A 22547-nucleotide genomic window follows, 5' to 3' on the forward strand; every position below is an offset into this window, starting at 1 on the left:
CTTATACACAAGTTCATGAAAGCCAACATTCAGGTGTAGCAGGTGATTTGGAAGGCAATGGAGCAACTGTAACGAAAACCAATTTCCCCCGGGATTAATAAAGTATGACTATGACTATGATTTCCTAGCCCTTATTAGGAAAGGATATACAAGTACGGGAGAAAAGATGACTTCATGCAATTACATACAGTCCTTGGCGAAGCCTTCTCAGGGATATAGAGTACAATATTGGTCTCCTGACCTGAAGGAGGACATACTTCCTGATGGAGTATGATTTAGATTCACTAGACTATTTCCAGAAATGATGGGTTTGCCACATGAGGAGACAGTGAATAGAATAGAGGAGTCTGGAACTAGGAGTCACAGTATTAGAATAAAAGGTAATTGAGGATTGAGCTGAGGAGAAACTTCTACACACTGAGGGGAGTGAAACTTCAGAATTCTCCACCTGGAGGACAGTAAAAGTTTCTTTCCTGAGTTAATTTAGAACAGTGATCGGTAGATTTAGGTATTTAAGGAATCGAGGGATCTGGTAATTGTGCTATATAATTCCACTGAGTGAGAAGGTCAGCTACAATAATGATGAATGTCAGAGTGCGCTTGAACAGCAAAATGGCCTATTTCTTATTTTGGAGGTAAGTACTGTGTGAAGTGCTTACATGAAAAATGATACTCTAGAAAAGAAACAAACTAGTTGGAGAATGCAAATAGAGCCAATAAGGGGGCTAAGTCCACTACTGATGGTTTTATGTCAATAGCTGTGGTGTGGAAAGCCCCAAAATAAAGTTTCTCTTGTGTGGCAAGGAAGGGTGAGGAAGAGTGGAAAACAATAGTGGGACTGATCTACAGAAGAGAAAACACAGCAGCATTCTTCAAATTCAGCAGTAACTAAAAGCCTTAACTGAAAATGTACCAGTAATGGACAGTAATGCCAACATTACTTAAATTTCTCTCATAATCAAAAACGTAAGAACTCATTGGTAGTCTATAATGAGCTGGCATTTTATCTCTTAACTCATAGTAAACAATAAACTAACTGCATGAAGCTATAGTCACCATCTTCCAATAATCAAAGTGAACTTAAAGTTCGCTCAAGGCCACAGTTAAATGACGTGCCGTCTCCCTTCCAAATCCCCTTCACCACACCCTTGCCTCTCCATTTCCCTCGATTCTGGTTCAGATTCATTTTGGTGTGAATGGAATCCCAGTCATGCAGGGCTCTGTGATTCTATAGGTGCAGGTCAATGGGACTGAGCAATATCATCGTGTGGCACATTCTAGACGGCCTGAAGGGCCTGCTTCTCTGTTGCAGTGCTCCATGACTCTATGCCAAAACAGGGACAACATGATCAGCTTGAACCGATACAGGATATCCGACAAAGAACGGCAACCGTGAACTCTGAGGTGATTCTTCACTGATTAAATCATTCTATATCATCTGCCAGGTATGAGACAATCATTGAAAAGGGGAGATCACAAGGTTTCTTTAGAATTAATGACAGTAGAAGGAGTGCAAGTACAGGCCTATTAATCAATGCTATTTGCTTATTCAAAACATGACGCAATTCCTTTAATGAAACACAAATCCTGTAGTTCACTTTAAAAAAAGGTCGGGGTTACATGCTACCCCATCACTCACCATCCGTATTATCCAACACAGTAGAATGTTTAACAAAGGCGACATCACCTGCATTTTCAGCTAGGCACCTGAAGTAAAAAGAAGGCACATTCAGAAAGACTAGAACATAGAAATGCTTTCTGATGGTAAAGTCTTGAGGCTGCGGTATGCGGTAACTCTGCAGCTCACCTATCCCCCACCACCGTGCCTGGGAAGCACAGAAACATCAACACAAGTAATCAAAGCCGTTCCATCTGTAAACGCAGTGATCATGCAGAGCAAAATCATTTGCCAACTGTTTCATCTTCTCTCAGGGATCACTACTGGAGAGCTCATGAAAAAGTGCCCCTAATGTTAGTTTTTTGTTTCATCGCTGACGAATAGCCAAGTGGGAATGGTGTTGTAGTGGTTAGCGCAGCGCTCTACACTACCAGCGACCCTGGTTCAATTCCCGCTGCAGTTTGTAAGGAGTTTACATGATCCCCCCACCCCCGTGACCACTTGGGTTTCCTCCGGTTGCTCCAGTTTCCTCCCACTGTCCAAAGACGTACCAGTTGATATGTCAATTGATCATTGTAAATTTTCCTGTGATTGGGCAAGGATAAATTGGTGGGGGGGGGGCGGATTGCTGGGCAGTGTGGCTCGAAGAGCTGGAAGGGCCTATTCTGCACTGTATCATAATAAATAAATTCATGAATAAATAAAGAGCAGGCATTGCACATACATGTTACTAGTTCCAGTGGGAGGGCCGAATTGAAGAAAATTATAGTCTTCATGATGAAGGGCAGGAGAACAGAAATTAAGGCAGAGCTACAGCCACCACTGGAGGAGCGTTCGGGAGATGGACAAGATACCATCATCAAATTAGACCAGAGATTAATTTGACAGTGTGGTGTATAGCAATTAGCACTACATCACGTATTCACTCTTTAGGCCAGTAAAGTTATTTTTTATGACCTTTATAGTACATGTGTTATATATGGCTATAAAAGAAGCAAAAACAGTTTGGAAATGATGTACCTGAATGCTCCACTGTCACTAAAATATCTCTCACTCGAATTTTCCACACATTTGTTTTTTCCCCCTTCATCACCAACACACAGTTGGCAAAGACTTGGTGGGAAATCCACACCCTGTGCTCCTGGGATGCAACTTTCAGCGAAGAAATCACTCACAGCTAGAAGGAATTAAGTAAATAATATCAGATTTTTTTCATATTCGTTATAAGGGATGTGAGTTTCACATGAATTTAATTGCTCACCCCTAACTACCTTTGAGAACTCAGTGGGGAGTTATCTTCTTGAATCACTGCAGTCTTTGAAGGATGGGTTAAACTACAATGCTGCTTAGGGAGTTTATGGATTTTGACACAGTAGCTATGAAGGAATGGCTATACATTTCCGAGTCAGGCTTGGACAGCAACTTCCAGATTGAATCCCCATGCTTTGGCTGCCCTTGTCCCTCTTTCCAGCTTATACAGGTCAGGGATTAGGAAAATATTTTTAAGAAGTCTTGGTGAGTTACTGCAGTGCAGCCTGTAAATGGTTAAAAGCTGCTACTACTGTGTGTTGCTGGTGGAGTGAGTAATTGTGGAAGGGGTGACAATCAAGCAGCACATTATGCATCAGAATGTTTTGATGGTCTATGTTAAAAAAAATAACTCTGATAACTCTTAGCTAAATTAGTGGCTTCCAAATATTAGTCTTGACTCCAGCCAGATTTTATTTTTTTATCCATTGAGAAACAAGTTTGCGGTGTCATCGCAGACTTTAAAACAGTAAACTGGCTGTCCATTTTGCACAATGCATTTTTACAGCTAATTTTCACTAAATCAGTTACGAAGCTCCTGCAATGAATCAGGAACAGGGAAAGCTGGACTCATTTTCAATTGCGAAATAGTGGTTGGAACACAGCATGCCTTAAAATTGCATCTATTAATGCACATTGCTTGACAGGCAAGGCAGACAAACTGAGGGTGTGAACTGCCATCAGGGAGTGGGATATTGTGGCCATAATGTAAACATGGCTGAGAGAAGGCTGATTGATTAATGTTCTGGGATGCTGATAATTTCAGGGTGAGAGAGGAGCAGGTAAGCCTGGGGTGGGTGGGGGAGGGGGGAAAAGTATTAATTTCTTTGCTAAGGGAAGACATTACAGCAGTTCTTAGAGAGGATATTCTTGAGGGATAATCCAACGAGACCATTTAGGTCAAACATAGAAATAAGACGGGTATGGTCACCTTGGTAGGGCTATATTGTAGACTCTCCCCAATCATCAATGGGAACTTTGTAGGGTAGTGCTACTGGGAGCTTGCTATTTTGGCAGCATCAACTAGGCCACCAAGAAGCCTGGATGGGGCAGGATTTGTGTGGTACATCCAAAACTGTTTCCTTATGCAATATATTGAGGAACCAACTTGGAAAGGAGCAATGTTGGACCTCCTCCTAGGGAACCAGCTAGGCCAGTGGTCCCCAACCTCCGGGCCGCGGACCGATACCGATCCACGAAGCATGCAGGGGGGCAGCGGTAGCCGGGACACACTCAGCACATCTTTAAGAGCAAAGCCATAATAAACAAGCTAATTAATTAGGTGCCGCCCAGCACGTAAATGTTGGCCCAGATCAGAGGCGACGCAATCGGCAATCGCCTCTGATCTGGGCTGATATTTACGTGCTGGGCAGCACCTAATTAATTAGCTGGTTTATTTTGGCTTTTTTCTTAAAGATATGCTGGGTGCGTCCCGGCTACCGCTGCACTCCTGCATTCTTCGTGAATCGGTATCAGTCCGCGGCCCAGAGGTTGGGGACCACTGAGCTTGGCCAAGTAACCGAAGTGGTAGCTGAGGAGCACTTGGGTTTCAGTAGCCACAATTTTACTAGTTTTTAAATAGCTATGGCAAAAGATAGAATGGGTCTGCTGGTGAAGGTCTTGAAATGGAACAGGGCCAACTTTGAGAGCATTAGGCAGGATCTAGCTGACATCAAATGGGTGACTATTTAAAGGCAATCAAACACACTGGCAAGTGAGAAGCTTTCAAGAAGGTCACATCAAGAGTTCTGGAGTAGCATGTTCCTGTGAGAGTGAAGGGTAAACATACCAAATTCAGGAAACCGTGACTGACAAGAGATATTGGTGTTCTGGTGAGGAAAAAGAAGCAAGCCTACATCATATTTAGGCAGTTGGTACAAATGAATCCCTTTAGGTTTAGACAAAGATTAAGAGTAGGCTTAGGAGAAAAATTAGGCGAGCAAAATGAATTTGGCAGGCAGGGTTAAAGATAATCCAAAGAAGTTCTTCAGACATATTAACAATAAAGGAACAACTGGGGAGAAACTACGGGGTCATGGACCAGGGGAACCTGGGAGTACCAGTGCACAGTTCACTGAAAACCACCATCCAAATAGATAGGTTGGTGAAGAAGGCTTCTAGCATGCTGGGCTTCATCAGTCTGGCCATCAAGTTTAAGAGTAGGGATATATACAAGTCAAATCAAGAGAGGCATGGATAAAGTGGATGGTCATTGTCTTTTCCCCAACATTGGGAAGTCCTAAACTAGATGACACAGATACACGACAAAAGGAGAGAGAGAGATATATAAGAAACTTGAGGAACTTCTCTACACAGAAAGTAGTGAGTATCTGGAATGAGCTGCCAGTGGAATTGGTTGAAGTGGCTGTATTTGCAGCATTTAAGAGGCATTAGGAGGGAGGGTTTAAACATGGGCAACTGGGTTAGCATGGAGGATGTTATGGCCAACATGGACCAGTTGGACTTGCTTCTGTGCTGTGTAATTCTATGACTTATGGAAACTGATGTGTATATCAGACTTTCATTAAGGTCTAGTTTCTCCACCCATGGAAGGACACACTGAAATTAGAGCAGGGGTTCCCAACCTTTTTTTATGCCATGAACCCCTAACATTAACCAAGTGCTTTGTAGACCCCAGGCTGGGAAACCCTGAATTAGAGGGAGTATGGTGAAGTTTCACCAGCTTGATTCCTGAGAAAGAGGGCTTCTCAAATTAAGCACAATAGTCCTGGAGCCTCTCATGTGCAGAAGAATGAGAGAATTATTGTTAGGTTTAAAGGATAGATGCAAACTTGATGTTTCTCTTGGTTGGAATTTCAGGGACTGGAGTTACAACCTCAGTGGGGTTGGTCAATCTGAACTATTTTCTGAGACTAAACTTAAAACTTTTCTCTTGTTGTTGCTTTCTTTTCCTTCCTTTTCTACTTACTCAGCAACGGATATTTGCTCCAAACATTCTTCTATCTTCTTATTTTGGTACACCCACAATAAGTAGATTTTGCATTGAGAGATTCACCCTCACCCCGATCCCACTCTGCCCCACCTTTCCTTTGATCTTTTCAAGGATACCAGGCAGGTAATATTCCTTTGGGCCTGCCTCACATGCGTTAATGAGCAAAGGGACAATGACTTCGCAATGAAGGTTCTGAGCTAGCTTCACCCTGTCTATACCATAGTTAAATGAAAAGCTGTACCAACTATTGCATGACCTACAGCGACAGTCACTATGCATCAACTGGTAATGATTATGATTGCAACTGTCAGCTGCATCTTCACTCTCTCCTCCTCTATTGTCTCCAACACTTGGCAGCTGGTTCTTTTTTGATGAAAGTGTCTCAGCAAGACAAATTATTCATTGTTCTCACTGCTACAAATTTTCAGCCTTTGGATAAGAGTTCATGTTTCCCAAACCATCAATGAGGTTCTTGCCTTCACATTTAATTAGTAGCTACTTTGTAATCCAAACAACTATTCTAAAAGTCAAAATATTAACAAACAATAATCCTGACATTCCTGGCCCGCAACCTAATTGCCAATACTCCCACATATTTAAGAGTAAATTTCAGTCCAACAATTTTAACCATCAACCCTTGTGAATAGTCTAAATTGTTCAGTCTAAATTGCTCATTGCACTTGTGCGTATGGCAATAAACTAGACTTTTGACTTTGGAGTTTTCTAATCTGCTTTGTGGTGGATTCTCAGACATTCTCAGCATGGGGCAAGATATCACCCAGGTTTTACATAAGTGATGGAACTGTGCATAATCTAACAGTTGTAGTATTACTTAAGTAATTCCCAGCTTTCCAATTGATATGTTCTGGTCAGTTACTTAGTGACAGGGCCTATCAAAATGAAAAGAATGCAATATGGAAGGACTAGCTAAATGACAAAAGGCAACAAAACAAAATCACTAGAAATTAAACAGAAATAGAGGATGCAAGGGATGAAAATGATGGATGTGGTGAAGAGGAAGAATGGACAAAAGGCAATCAAATGGGTGAAACAATTTATGAAGGAGAAGCAGGTGAGGCAGACAGCAAGACAGAGACAGAGTAAAGGAGGTAAATTGAAGGAGACTGAAAATGACAAATGGGAGGCAAAAATAGAAACAAGTAAATGTCTTCTGATTGGTAAGAGAGAGAGTAAGGTAGATATTGAACAAAATGGATAGCAACTCTCAAAATAACATAAAATAGCATTTAAATATGAGCTTTACCTTGTGAAAATTTGCAGCCCATCACAGACATCTTCCTGGTATTAATCAGATAACCGATGGGAACCTTCCATCCTGCTGCTGTACTAAATCCACTATGGCAGGACTTCTTCATTTTCAGATTGTTAATCGTGGTTGAACTGTCAGATTTTCTAACAACAGCTACTGCATAATAAAAGGTTCCAACTTCTAAACAAAAGAGAAAGAAACAAAAATATAAATTAGTAGCAATGTGAATCAAGGCTAATCTAATAAATATTTAGTTTCAAGTTCTTGGAATTTTAATAATATTGCAATGCCACACCAAATATTAGAGAACTTGGCACTATCATTAACTCTTGAATTTCCATTTGAAAAGTGGCAGAATTGAAAAAAAAAGTCACAAATCTAACTTGCCTTTAATTGTTTATCTCCAATTTTAATGGAGGTGGGAAGGCAACAGGTTACCAACCTGTTTCAAGGAGGCGGACATTAATTTAAACACTTGAATGAGACCATATACCTGAGATTGGTGTAGGATTATTCAAGTAGGCGCAGACTCACTTGATCAAAGGGCTTCTTTCCTGCTCTATGACACCATGATTATGTCAGCAAATGTTTGAATGAGCACCTGGAAACTCGCCAGGATCACCAATCATTCACGGCTGCTCCCCAGCTGACTTTTGCCGACTATCATTACTTGCCAGTTTATACCCCAGCCTCTCCCCTCGCATTCACTATTCCAGCAATCCAAGCCTCACCTCCACAAACACTGGCTGACAAAACTGATTATTGAGCAGACAAAAAAAAATGTAAAGTCTGTGATTGGACTACTACTCTTCTTCCCACCACCAGCCTAACACCAGCTACATCTTGGAGTAGGTTAAAAGGTCAGCACAACATTGTGGGCCAAAGGGCCTGTACTGTTCTACGTTTTATGTTCAACGTTCCTCACCCCTTTACAGTCAGAGGTGCTGATCCCAATATATGCTGTAGTTAAAACATCTCAGCACACAAACTTCACCCTTTAGTGTTTAATCAGCTTTCCCATGTAACACTGTAAACAAATAAAGATCTCTGGATTACTACTCCTGTAACAAAACTATCTGCAATTTGTCCCTTTGACGTTCTTCAGTTTCTCAAATCTTCAAAGCTAGAGATGTGATCTCCCCGATACACTTCCCCCACTCACAATTCTGTGGCTCCCTCTGTACAGCATGGAGTCTGATGCAGCTCTTAAATAGAAAAGTTTGATCAGAGCTCTTCTTTACCTGCATAAAAGTGAATTGTATGGGATGCAAGTATTGGGTGTGTGCAAGTAGTACCTCCTATTAATGTTAAATACCTTTATGTCTTCATATGTGCAATACCTTGATCATATTTCTCTGCAACCACAGGCTTTAGTTTATACTCCCTTGCAGCTTGATAGAGGTCCCCAGCATCCAAAGAGACTGCATCCGCTTCCTTGTTCTGTTAAATGATGGAAGAAATTTACCAGTTGAAACTTCCTTATTTTTTGAAAAATAACTAATAGTAACAGGTTTTGCCTGTGTCATAACAACATAATTCAAGACTGTCGTTGCTTTTTTCACAGACTTATCTGAGAAAATTCCCTTATCTAACCAGTTCCAACTGGTTTGCAGCATGAGGAGGGAACACAAAGTCTCCAGTCTTTTGTGCTTTTACTTGCTTTGAGTCTTTTCTCACTAGCTGTTGTGTTACTTGCCTTGCTGGTAAATATTGACTCAATCTAACCTGTACTATGACAAACATCTCATAAAATGGCTGCAACCATAAGATTTGGGCCTCATTCTTGACTTCCAAAGAACCTTCTGGATGATATCCTCTCCAGATCTAACAACAGCTTGCATCCCTAACATTGGTCGGGGTCCTGTTCAGGGAAGCCCATTTTAGACAATGCGGTATTAGGTATAGCAGATGCTGTGAAGGCCTGCTGCTGTGGGAACAACCTGAAGACAGCTTTGGCTTCTCGACAATGAAAATCCCAAACATGTTGAGATGAATGTTGCACTTTGTTGGCTGCCTGTTGGGGATCTACAGTATGTTAGAAGCCAGAACAAAAATCAAGACTTGCTGCAAGTATTTTAATAACATTCAGATTTGATCTTCCCTAGAGGCTCCACACACTCTAACTTTGAAGCATCATTTCCTAATTTATCACCAAGAATAACAAGGCCATTGTACATGAAGGAATATCACTACCTCCAAGTCTGTTGCAAGTCACTCACTGTCATGACTTGAAAATACTGTCTGTGGCAACTTTATTAGGTACATCTGCTTGTTAATGCAAATATCCAATCAGTCAATCATGTGGAAGCAACTCAATGCATAAAAGCATGCAGACACGGTCAGAAATATGATGTATGCTACTTTGACCATGGAATGATTGTTGGTGCCAGATAGGGTGGTTTGAGGATCTCAGAAACTGCTGATCTCCTGAGATTTTCACACACAATCATCTCCAGAGTTTACAGAGAATAATGCGGAAAACAAAAACATTCAATGATCAGCAGTTCTGTGGGTGAAAACACCTTGTTAATGAGAACTCAGAGGAGAATGGCCAGACTGGTTCAACCTGACAGGAAGGCAACATGGACTCAAGTTATGTTACAACAGAGGTGTGCCGAAGAGTTCAGCCTTTAAGTGGATGGACTACGGCAGAAGGTCATACCTGGCTCCACTCTGGTACCTAATAAAGTGGCCACTTAGTGTATCTCACCATTCTATCATTTATCTAATTCCAGATTAGTTAACTCTATCTAACAGGACTGTGGGTGTATCATCTCCGCACTGACTGTGCAAGTTCAAAATGTGGCTCAGCTAGGGGGGGGAATTAAATGCTACCCTTCCCTGCAATACTGTAAATCAATGAATTTGAATGATTGATAATGTCAAGCCTGCGCAGGCAGGCACCTCCAGTGTTCAACCAGCTAACAGGAGTCACCTGCCACTCGTTTCCAACTCATCACCTGCAGCCTATTTAAACCCATCCCTCATCCACAGTCCTTTGTTCACCCATCGAACTGGTCAGCATCAACCAAATGCTCCTAGCCTTCAGTTATCTGCTCTCCCTTGTTTTGCGGCCATTCATAGATTGAGATTTTGCAGTTGACTGGTAAAATATCATTTGCTGCTAAAATCATGCTCTACCTTTGTGACCGATGAAATGAGTTTCCACCTGTATATAACTCCAGTTTACAGTTGTTTGGCTGGGTTGAGGTTGCCTGAGTAACACAAGTGTTATTAGCTGAATGATGTTGTTTACAGTCAGAAGTAACTTTTCCGTCTGGTTTATAGTTCGTAATGTGGTTAGCTGGAAAATCTAAATCATCCTGTTTGCTTTCACCAGGAGAGACCAATAAGCCACTTATTCTTAGTGCAGATATTATATGACAAATAGGTTATTCTGTTTTATTTGTTGGGGACCTCCAGAGTGGGAAGGTAAGGAAATGCTTCATTCACATGGCATGAAAATATCTAGAGGGCAAATTTAAACTCCAGAAAATGGGCGTTGGTTTGAGGGAGGTAACACTTTTAAGAATCAGATTTGATCCCACCCTACATCCTTCCTTCCACTTTAGCTGAAGAAGTGGTCTGAACAGGACAAACAGCCTAACTTCTCTGTACAGAAAGATTACTCAATTAAACAAGGTTGTTTGCTTCAGGTTTCATCTCTTCTTCAAGATAAACCCAGCAGCTAAAGGCATTGGCCGTCTGGTGTTTGGAAGAGTTTAAACAGCCTCTCAGCACTGCTTGTGGTCTGCGGAAACTAGAATTTACCCACTGTATACTTAGCACCCTGCTCCCCAAATTAACCTGCTCTTACTCTCTGGGTAGACTCCGTCCAGGTCACTGTAAACCCCACATTTCAGCATCATCCCACCCTCACAAGCACCATGACCCTCATCTCATCTTCCGATCCAGCTCCACAACATTGTGATAACCCCACCTTTGCTCTATAGAAATCGCTGGTCTAACACACATTTCTCCTTCCATTTTCTCAATAGCGTTTGTTTCCCCCCCCGCCCCCCCCAAGTGAAGAAGACAACATCACAAGCATCAAACACAACATAATTAATGGAATAAGTACAAGTAAATTGTCGTTCTGAATGGGAAGTGTATTTGCAGCTCTGGGTGGCAGGACAGTAGGTAAAGGCAAAATGTTGTAACTTTTGAAGTTGCATTGAAGGTGTCAACAGAAGACGAGTTAAGTATTATCAGAAAAGGATAAGTAAATCCTGGAAGAAAACTCTCTTCAAAATGCTGAAACAGAAAGGGAAGATAGGCTTGATGGTTGCATCAAGCTAGAAATCTTGGAGGATCTATTGAATGTGGTGGAGTGGAAGACGGGTCGAGGAGAACTGTAGACTGGGGTAGGAGGAGATTCAAGATTCAACACTGTTTATTGTCGTTCTTCGGTATACAAGTGTGAAGGAGAATAAAATGATTGTTACTCTGATCCAATACAGCATAAAAATACACCATAAGCATAAAAACACAATAAATATAAATATAAAAGCAATGCTATAAAACAAAATTTATCAGTAGCTGTTGAGTATGGCAGTATACACACAAGAGTAGCTTATATTCATAGACTGACCGAATGTACATAAAACACTAGGGGCACAAGGCTCTGAACACAAGGTGACTGAGAGGAAATGGAAGGGGAACAGTAGGAAAGTGATTGTGTCTGTATAGATATGAGGTGAGCGTAGAGTGTAAGCGTAGAGTGGCAATGCATGGGGAAACAAAGGGTGGTGAGTGAGTGGTGGTGGGGGATGGTGGGGTGGGTTAATGGGTGGTGAAGGAGTAAAAGTAGAATTGAGGTTCTAAGAACAGATGTGGTTGTGAGCCTTCTCAAATATGATAGAGGGAACCTAAAGGAGGAAAAAAAAAGGAAGACTTATTAGAAACACTGTAGTGGAAAGTGGCAGAGATGCAATGGAAACACAGAAACTCGGAGAATGGCATGGTTCTCACAGGAACTAAGATCGGACTTGCAAAGCCTGCTCTTGTTGTTTTAAAACCAACAGAATCCTCACTCAGGATTCACCCTGAACATTGATTCCCCGTTGGGTGGGGAATGTAACAGAAGAGACTTCATCTTTTGGTCTTTTCAACTCTCCCTTCTTTCTCTGAAATTTAAGTCTTCAGCTTTTCTCAATTTTGACATCAGGACAATACAAATCCATGTCTTTCGTCATACCAGTAGGTGTTGCCTAACCTGTTGAATATTTCTCAGACTTAATTCTACAGATCAATAGTGGAGTCAGTGTCAAACTTTACTGTCTGTTTTTGTAAACTGGGATCTTGCTGTACTCTCACATTCTTTTTAAATTGTAGAATCTAAATATTGTGGCCTATTTTATTCAATTTTAATTCAGAAATCTCAATGAATTAATTCATATATAAAAACTAACTGCTTAAGGATAAAAAGTGTGCAAGTGTACTGTACATAGGAACAGATTTTGAAGTTTGCTTTAATCATTCCAGATCTGTCAACAAAAGAACTAACTATGATTTTGGGCCATGACCTCAATGATGTCGGGGCGACAGGATGCGGGATGTTAACAAGCTTCTTGATATAGCTTGTTAAACTGGTGCCTAAGGACATCAGGTCACTTCACCTGGCAACAGAGCAACTGTGGGGGAGCACTGTAATGGAAGCCAATGTGGCAGCAATCTAAATCATTTTACCTGCAGTACGCCTGAGCACTCTGGTCTCACTGGTACCGCAAGAAAACCAAACTATATCTCTAAGGCCTGGAGAAATAAACAGAGCATGCACAGACTAAGCTCCAGCTATTCCCCATACCAAAATGTTAATCTAGGTCCTAGGATCCAAGTTTTCATATTGAATTGAATCTATCACCCGAATCAGGCAGAATACTTGAGCATTCAGAGTCCAGTTACGCAATAAGGGAATGAGACAGGGTAGGTGATAGAAGTTTACACAGAACACTTCACATCTAGTGATCATAACATCTTTAGTTTCAAGGTAATTATGGAAAAGGCCAGGTCAGATCCTCGGGTTGAGATCCTAAATTGGAGAAAGGCCAATTTTTGATGGTATCAGAAAGGATCCGACAAGTGTGGATTGAGCAGGTTGTTTTCTGGCAAAGGTGCACTTGGTAAGTGGGAGGCCTTCAAAAGTGAAATTTTGAAAGTACACAGTTTGTATGTTCCGGTCAGAATAAAAGGCAAGGATAACAGATTTTCAAGAGACATTGAGGCCCTGGTTAAGAAGAAGGAGGTGGTGCATCACAGGTATAGGCAGGTAGGAACAAATGAGGTACTTGAGGAGTTTAAGAAATGCAAGAGAACAGTGAAGAAGGAAATCAGGAGGACTAAAAGACACAAGTTGACTATAATAGACAAGGGGAAGGAGAATCCTAAGAGCTTCTACAGATATATTAAGAGCTAAAGTATAGCAAGGGACAAAATTGGTCCTCTGCAAGATCAGAATGGTAATCTATGTGTGGAGCCAAAAGAGGTGGGGGAGATCTTAAGTGGATTTTTTTGCATCTGTATTTACTGGTGAGACAAACACAGAGTCTATAGATGCGAGGCAATTCAGCAACGAGGTCATGAACCCAACACAGGTTACAGAGGAGGCGGCGTTTGCTGTCTTGAGGTAAATTATGGTGGATAAATCCCCAGAACCTGACAATGTGTTCTCTCAGACTCAATGGGAGGATAGTGCTGAAACTGCAGGGGTCCTAGCAGAGATACTTGAAATATCCTTAGCCATGGATGAGGCACCTGAGGATTAGAGAATAGCTAATGTTGTTCAGTTGTTTAAGAAAGGCTCTAAGAATAAGCCAGGAAATTATAAGCCGGTGAGCCTGTCATCAGCAGCAGGAAAGTTACTGGAAGGTCTTCCAAGGGTCCAGACATATAAGTATTTGGACAGACGGACTGATTAGGGATAGTCAGCGCGGCTTTGTGCATGGTAAGTTGTGTCTAACCGATTTTATGTCATTTTTTTGAGGAAGTTACCAGGAAAGGTGATGAATGCAAGGCAGTGGATGCTGTCCACATGGACTTTAGCAAGGCCTTTGACAAGATCCCTCATTGGATGTAGGTGAAGAAAGTTCAGTCACTTGGCCTTTAAGATGGGGTAGTAAATTGGATTTCCAGAAGAAGCCAGAACGTGGTTGTAGATAGTTGCTGCTCTGACTGAAGGCCAGTGCCTATTGTGGTGACAGAGGGAATGGTACTGAGTCCATTGTTGTTTGTCATCTATATCAACGATCTGTACGATGATGTAATAAACTGAATCAGCAAATTTGCGATGACACCAAGATTTGGCGGGGGGGGTGTTGGTGTAGTAAGCAGCAAGGAAGACTATCGAAGTTTGCAGCGGGATCAGGACTAGCTGAAAAACTGGGCTGAAAAATGGCAAATGGAATTTAATGCAGACAAGTGTGAGGTGTCACAAACACAAGAAAATCTGCAGATGATGGAAATCCAAAGCAACGCACACAAAATGCTGGAGAAGCACAGCAGGCCAGGCAGTGTCTATGGAAAAGAGTAAACTGTTGATGTTTCAGGCCAAGCCGTTTCATCAAGAGGGTCCTGATGAAGAGTCTCAGCCCAAAACATCGACCATTTACTCTTTTCCATTACAGTTGCTCCAGCATTTAAAGTGTGAGGTATTGCACTTTGGGAAGACCAACGGGGGGGGGGGTCTTAAATGGTGAGCAGTAGGGCACTGAGGAGTGTGGTAGAGCAGAGGGATCTGGGAATTTCCATAATTCCTTGAAAGTGCTATCCTAGGTAGATAGGCTCATAAACGAAAGCTTTTGGCACATTGGCCTTCATAAATCAATGTACCGAGTACACAAGTTGGGTTCTTATGTTGAAATCGTATAAGACATTGGTGAGGCCTAATTTGGAGCATTGTGTCCAGTTTTGGTCAGCTACCTACGGGAGAGATGTAAATAAGATTGAAAGAGTGCAGAGAAAATTTACAAGGATGTTGCCAGGGCTTGAGGACCTGAGTTATAGGGGAAAGATGAATAGGTTATTCCCTGGAGCATAGAAGAATGAGGGGAGATTTGATAGGGGTATACAAATTGTGTGGGCACGTGGCCAAGTGGTTAAGGCATTCGACTAGTGATCTGAAGGTCGTGAGTTCGAGCCCCAGCCAAGGCAGCGTGTTGTGTCTTTGAGCAAGGCACTTAATCACACAGTGCTAGGCGACCACACTGGTGCCAAGCTGTATGGGTCCTAATGCCCTTCCCTTGGACAACATCAGTGTCGTGGAGAGGGGAGACTTGCAACATGGGCAACTGCTGGTCTTCTATACAACCTTGCCCAGGCCTGCGCCCTGGAGAGTGAAGACTTTCCAGGTGCAGATCCATGGTTGTCGCAAGACAAATTGAAGGGTATAGACAGAGTAAATGCAAGCAGGTTTTTCTGCTGAGGTTGGGTGGGACCACAGCTAGATGTTATGGTTCAAGGGTGAAAGTAAAATATTTAAGGGGAACATAAGGGAGAACCTCTTCACTCAGGGAGTGGTGAGAGCATGGAACAAGCTGCCAGCGCACGTGGTGGATAAGGGGTTGATTTCAACATTTAAGAGAAATTTGGATAGGTACATGGATGAGAACGGTATGGAGGGCTCTGGTTTGGGTGCAGGTTGATGGGACTAGGTAGATGAATGGTTTGGCCCAGCGTAGAAACAGGCCACTTAGCCCATCTATGGTGCAGTGTTCTATGAATCTATGATTCTAAGTCACATTAAGGTTAATGGTTCTGAAAAGCCATTAATACCAAATTATACCATCTAAAATTATGTACTCCCTTCCTGAGAAAAACAAGACCATTGACAGGAGTTATTTGCAAGCATCTATCAGTGTTAATGTTAACACTAAAATGACTTGCTTTTCATGTAAGATGTAATTTAAGGAAGTAGTTGAAACTCAGAACCAAAGTATTTTAATAAAACATATCTAAATACAGTAGGCGGTTAACCTTTTTGAGAAAGAGCTTTAGGAACAGGAGAAGGATAATCATACCGCTATTTTTTTTGCACAATCCATGGCCGAGTCTCCAGTAACACAGGATATCAAGGGTTGAATTTTAGCAGATTGAAAAGCTTCCTTCATTTGGCTACACTTTTTCATCTCAGGAGGAGAAGTAACACACCATCGGATCTCTGTTAGTCCACTTGCTGCTGCAGAGATTGAAATATAATTGATCAAATCACATTAATATCACAAACTGCATTTCAATATTCATTGAAAGTAATTCTTCCAATGACAATGCTTCAACGCAAGACATGTAAAACAGGAAAATCCACTGTTTTGGAGGGAACAATGAAATTATTCTATGTTTGTACAGTAATTTTTTTTAATCTGCAAGATGTAATGAACAGCCTAGTTTTCAGCTAATTATACAGCACAATTCTCAATCAGTTAGAAGTGATTCTAATACTTCCTTTACCCACTCATCTATAATTTGGCAGTGCAATTTGATAAACTTGGCAAGTTTTGATTTTCAAGCAGTGATTCAATAAAACATTAAGTCACTAGTGATGTTATCAAATTACAGTATTCAAAATTCAAATCTCCAGCAATTTAGCGATACATGGATATGGAGCATTTAAAAACTGATCTTTGCCTGTGTCCCTGAAAGTAAAAACTGGTGACTGAAAATTGTAACTATAGATCTGAGTTCTCAACATTCTAAATTCTTGACAGCCACATGGTGATTTGTGCCTTTTAAATTCTATCCAGCCAATATACTTTCCAGTTGTTGGTATTCTCGTACCGAATAGGCCTTGTAGTAAAACGGTGTTTATACATCTTACTTCAACAAAACTAATAAGGATTTGTCACACCATTTCTGCATCTGGCTCAAGCTTTACAAATATCTGACTTATTAAGCATTTGTTCTGCCAAGAATTCATTAAAAACCATGACAAACAACAAAGTTAGTCTTAAGTCACAAGCCACCTTCCTTGCTCTATTGAGTCTTTGGCAATATAAATCAGAATAACTTCTATGCTAAACTTTGATGTCTTTGTGTAAATACAAAGTGTGCCCGATTTAACCTATAGGGCAATTAATTCAGAACACGTATCAATGGCAAATTTAACTTAAAATTATAACCTACTCATGATGTTTTCCCTTTTATATAAATTTAATGTAACTTTGCTGGATGCAAGACAACCATGTTTACATGAAATTCCATCTTAACATCTAGCATTTGATTGAAATACTATTGAAGTGACAGAAACAATTTTGCATTGAAGTGTTACATGTCCAGATTCTCACTACTCACTGACAAATGCTTCGAATCACATTTTCCCCTCCCTTATCATGTGCCTGAGCATGTTGTAATAACATGCTACACTGCTCCTTCATAAAGCTACTTCAAAATCTTGGAAATGTTATCAGAAAAACAGTAGAAAAGAAATACTCTTCCATGCACAAGGGAAAAAGTAAAATGTTGGAGGTATTGTAGCAAATCAGAAACAAGCACTGTAACAGGCAGTGCTGTTGAAGCCAGACTCACATGAGTCTGTTAATTTGAGAATGCAATTTCAAATTGATGACGGGTGTAAAATTGGCATTGTAAATCAGTTATCTGTTATATACTCAGTCCTATTTTTATTTGGTTGAAACTAATGTTGAAGTTTCATTTGATTTTGTAATGTGTGGTTGGGAGAATCTTGTTTATTTTAATTTTTTTTAGGCTATGAGAGCTATACATCAGCATTATTACCATGAGAAAATGGCAGAGAGCTACCTTTGTGAATCTCTGCAGTTCTTCTGGTGAAAGTAATTCTGCTGTGTTGATGGGTAGGGAGTTCCGGGATTTAAACCCAGTCAAAATGAAGGAATGGAAATACGTTTCTAAAAGTGGATGTTACACAGCTTGGAGGAAAACATTGGTAAAGAAGCGCTTGTAGTTCCTGTCTTCCTCATACTCAAAGGTCAAGGATTTGGGAGCTGTTATTAGAGTAGTGTTGCAGCTTAACTGAAGTGCATCTATATTGACATACGTGGCCATGATCCAACAGTGGTGTAAAGACGACAAAGGTTTACATTATGAGTGCGCTGTCAATCTACAATATTGCCAAAAGTGGAGTTATTTCACACACCCAAGGATCAAAACATGGAGGCACCTTCACAACCTCTCACAGCCCCAGTGCCCCTGTGCTTTCAGTCAGAGGCTGACAGGAGAGCATCCTTCAGGAGGGTGAACCCACAGAAAGCATCCAGCCCAGGCAGGGCACCTGGCCAAGAAAGGGAAAGCTGTGCTATTCAACCTGCTGGTGTTTTCACCAATATCTTTAACCTCTTACGCTGACAGGAAAGCTTCAATTATAATCACGCCCAAGAAGAATGTAGTAACCTGCCTCACTGACTATCATCCAGTACCATTTACATTCTCAGTGATGAAGGACTTTAGGAGTTTGGGTGTGAATCATATCAACTCTTGCCAGAGGAGCGTCTTGCATTTGCTCCAATTTGTTTACTATCACAACAGGTCAACATCAGATGCCATTTCATCACCTCTCCACTCAGCTCCAGAACATCTGGACAATGAAGATGCATACAGTAGGATGCTCTTCATTGACTACAGCTCTGCATTCAATACACTCAAAACTATTCAATAAGCACTAAGACCTAGGCCTCGATACCTCCTTGTGTAACTGGAACCTCGATTTCCTCACTTGCCGATCCCAGTCGGTTCACAGTGGCAACAGCATCTCCTCCACAATCCCCATCAGCACAAATGCACCACGAAGCTGTGTACTTAGTCCCCTGCTTTACTTGCTTTAAAATTATGACTGTATCACTCCAATATCACATTTAAGTTTGTTGATGACACCAGTGTTATGGGCCGAATCAAAAGGGCGACGAATCAGCAGAGAGCAGGGAGGTTGAGAATCTGGCTGAGTGGTGCCACAAGAACAACTCAACGTCAGCAAAACCAAAAAGCTTATGATTGACTACAGAAGGAGGAGACCAGAGGTCCATGAGCCAGTTCTCATCAGGGGATCAGCAGTGGAGTGCGTCAGCAACTTCAAATCTCTTGGCATCGTCACTTAAGAGGATCTGCCCTGGGCCGAGTATGTAACTGCCATTATAAAGAAGGCACGTTAGTACCTCTGCCGTCTTAGAAGCTTGCACAGATTTGCCATCAAGTAAAACTTTGACAAATTTCTAGAGAGTATTCTGGCTGGTGGCAACACAGCCTAGTATGGAAACACCAACGCCTCTGAACAGAAAACACTACAAAAGTAGTGAATACAGCTCTCCTCACCACTGAGCACATTTACAAGGAGCTGTGTCACAGGGAAGCAGCGGCCATCATCACAGACCCTCAACACCCAGGCCATTATCTCTTCTCGCAGCTTCCATCAGGAAGGAGATACAGGAGCCTCATGTCCCACTTCACCAGGTTCGGGAACAGTTATTACCCCTCGGCCATCAGGTACTGGAGCAATCACCCTTTTCAACTTTGGATGCTTTGCAGAGATCTTGGCACATCAGGAACTGTGTCACTTGCTGCAAGATACTCAACCTGCATCTACATGACTATTTCATTGAACTTTTGGTCAGTGATAATGTTTTACTATGTTGAAAATTAGGGAGCTTGACTTTGAAGTTATTTTTTTGAAGATGGCTATTGCCCAGCACTCCTGTTGCCTGTCACTTATCAAGACATGCCTGCAAATTAACTGGATCTTGCTGCTTGTATGGACAGCTTCAATTTACCATTAAACTGTGAACGAAACTTAACATTGTGCAACATCCCCAGGTCTGACCACTGAGGAGGACCATTGATGAAAGAGTTGAACAATGCTTGTCCCAGAAGACTGACTGGAAGAATTCTTGCAGTGATGTCCTGGGATGGATGAATGATTTCACTACCCCCCCCCACCACCCCCCCCCACCCCAGCAACCAAACCATCTTACTTTGCATGAAGTACTAGTCTAACCATTGCAGTAGGCTCCCCTTGATCACACAATGACATCAGTTACACTTTGGTTTCTTGATGCCAAACTTAGTTAAATGCTGTCGTGATGCCAAAGGCAATCACTTTCACCTCTTCTCTGGAATTCAGTTCTCTGCTCCCCATCCATTGCTAATGAGGCCAGGAGACACGTGATACTGATGAAGTCCAGAGATGACTGATTCTCATGAAACCCAAGCTATGCAACAGAACAGGTTATTTGACAGAAAATTCAGCTTGAAAGTAACATTGACAACACCCTTCATTACCTCATGAGGAGACTAATTTGGGTCAACAATGGCACCTTTGTATTTCAGATTAAGGAGCTCATAAACAAGTTCTGCATCCAGTTTGGTGCCAAGACGACTTTTAGGTGCCTTATTCTTTTTACCTCATTTTTCCTTTTAGTCTGAAGTAGATTAGAGCTAAGACACCGGGTATTTCGTAATGGACAAGATTTTAGCCAAGTAGGGCTGTGCCTAGATTCTGGTTTAGAAAAAACAGGATCTTGACGAACAATCAATTTATTGACAGAGTAGCTGCAAGTTCCTTGTATGGTATTCACAGTTTAGTTGTAGCTCTTGTTAGATAGAGGACTGTATGCATCAATCGCTCTTTGCCAGTCTAGATGGGAGTATGAGTCAGTCATCCCGTGGTGGCTATGAGTGTGTGTCAGAGTTTGTGCTAGTTTGTGGAGGCTTACCATATTTTCCTACTGCAGATTCAGAGTTGCATCTGATACTTTGAAATCATATTCAAATTTACCGTAACGTTAGCCTTGAATGTACAATCTACCATGCAATCAAGGTAAGTATTGGTCATACAAAAAATCCAAAACAACATTTAGTAAATATCAGTCAATCCTAAATTCTTTCAATAAAAATTGATAAAAATACAACAATATTAACTTATTTTTGCTGTATATTTAACATTGATAAATACTGTGCTATAATAATTTTCAAATTCTTCGCTTCGATTTGTCCACATTCGCCCCCTCTAAACAGCCTGAGCATTATCGACTTTGCTTGCACCCTTTTCTGCCTTTTAGCCTCACGTTACAATCTTGAGTTTGGCGAGACCTGAAAGACTTTATTGTACTTACCCAAACTGAAGGTGCCGACTAAAATCCACACAACCCATCCAGTGGAAGTCTGCATGGTGCGTCCTGGTGAAGAAAGATCCCACTCTGATTTCTTCGGCTCCCTTTATACCGTTCACAGTGCACCAGCTTGAATTTGTCTGGTTAATGATTGTATGAAGAGGTGCTTGTCAGATTTCAGATTCGGACTTTCCTCAAATCATGTTGTCCGTTGGAATAGTTCGGAGATTTATTCGACAGTGCAGGAAAAGATGGATACCTTTCGTCCTACACCTAAAGCGCAATTTCAAGACCTAATTGTACATAAAGCACGGACGTTCATCTGTCCTCGACGATCTCGCGCGTCTTTCTGACTCTGATACACTGCAGACTTTGTGTCCCTCTGACTTTTTTTTTAAAGGGGCACTCCTTACTTCGCCGCAAATGTTGCTGTGTGTATAACAGAAAGAAAGCATATTGATGGGGGGCGGGGAATTCTGGATGAACTACAGTTGTCTTGCAATAAAAATAATCAGTAAATTGTGGGAAAAAGCAATACGCAATGAAACGTATTTACTATTATTCGTAAGAATTAAAAACAAATCTCAAAGTTAATACACCGTTCAAATTCATTATTGCTTCACATTTAATTATCATGACGTTGGAAATACAATCCTTATTCTGGATTCTGGTGTTTCCGAATCAAGCCAAACATGCATTTTGTGTTGAAGACACACACACACACAAACATACACTTCACCCTCCCATCTTTGACCATCCTAGTATCCTATTCCTGTTTATTCGTCATATTCTATTAAAAAACCCCTGTACCCCTTAAAAACGCTAAAAATACCCGGACTTGTCCTCTCTCACCCATGCCCAGCAACCCTTTTAATGTGAATTCCTGCATCCCCAACTCCCTTAATTTATTTCTCATCATCTCTCTCTGTATCCCATACTTCCTGCAACTCAGAACTACATGTTCTACTGACTCCTCTTCCTGACATTCCTCACACAATCCTGTCTGGTGTTTCCCTATCATTTTCAATGTTCTGTTTAATGCACAATGCCCCAGCCTTAACCTAGTCCACACAATTTCCTCTCTTCTGTTTCCATTACATACCCTAGTAACTGCAACACTCTTTTGTATTTGATATAAATGCCTCCCGTTCCCCTCCCTGTCCCATCTTTCTTGCCACATTCAGTTGACTTTTTCCCAGATTACACACTTAACCTCTGCTTTACTGATACTAATGTGCATTTCCACATTTTCTTTCTTTAACGCCCTCTTTGCCAACTCAACCACCCTCTCATTCCCCTTCACCCCTACATGTACTGGAACCCATAGAAATT

General features: G+C 41.4%; 1 protein-coding gene across 2 annotated transcripts in view; it reads right to left on the bottom strand.

Annotated features, from left to right (window-relative positions):
- meltf (melanotransferrin) overlaps window positions 1-21580 on the bottom strand; it is an 86165-nt gene extending 64585 nt beyond the window's left edge. Inside the window, exons 1-6 of one of the 2 annotated variants that reach the window (XM_063045537.1) lie at window positions 21219-21580; window positions 16164-16318; window positions 8490-8589; window positions 7144-7329; window positions 2639-2795; window positions 1640-1707 (exon numbers count right to left, since the gene is read on the bottom strand). In XM_063045537.1, coding sequence (XP_062901607.1) covers window positions 1640-1707; window positions 2639-2795; window positions 7144-7329; window positions 8490-8589; window positions 16164-16318; window positions 21219-21273 — 721 coding nt within the window. In that variant the 5' untranslated portion in view covers window positions 21274-21580. Of the gene's footprint in view, window positions 1-1639; window positions 1708-2638; window positions 2796-7143; window positions 7330-8489; window positions 8590-16163; window positions 16322-21218 lie in introns of both variants that reach the window. The other variant, XM_063045535.1, reaches the window with a different exon arrangement.
- Between the last annotated feature and the right edge of the window lie 967 nt (window positions 21581-22547).

Source organism: Mobula hypostoma, chromosome 4 (assembly GCF_963921235.1).
Source record: "Mobula hypostoma chromosome 4, sMobHyp1.1, whole genome shotgun sequence".
Taxonomy (NCBI): domain Eukaryota; kingdom Metazoa; phylum Chordata; class Chondrichthyes; order Myliobatiformes; family Myliobatidae; genus Mobula; species Mobula hypostoma.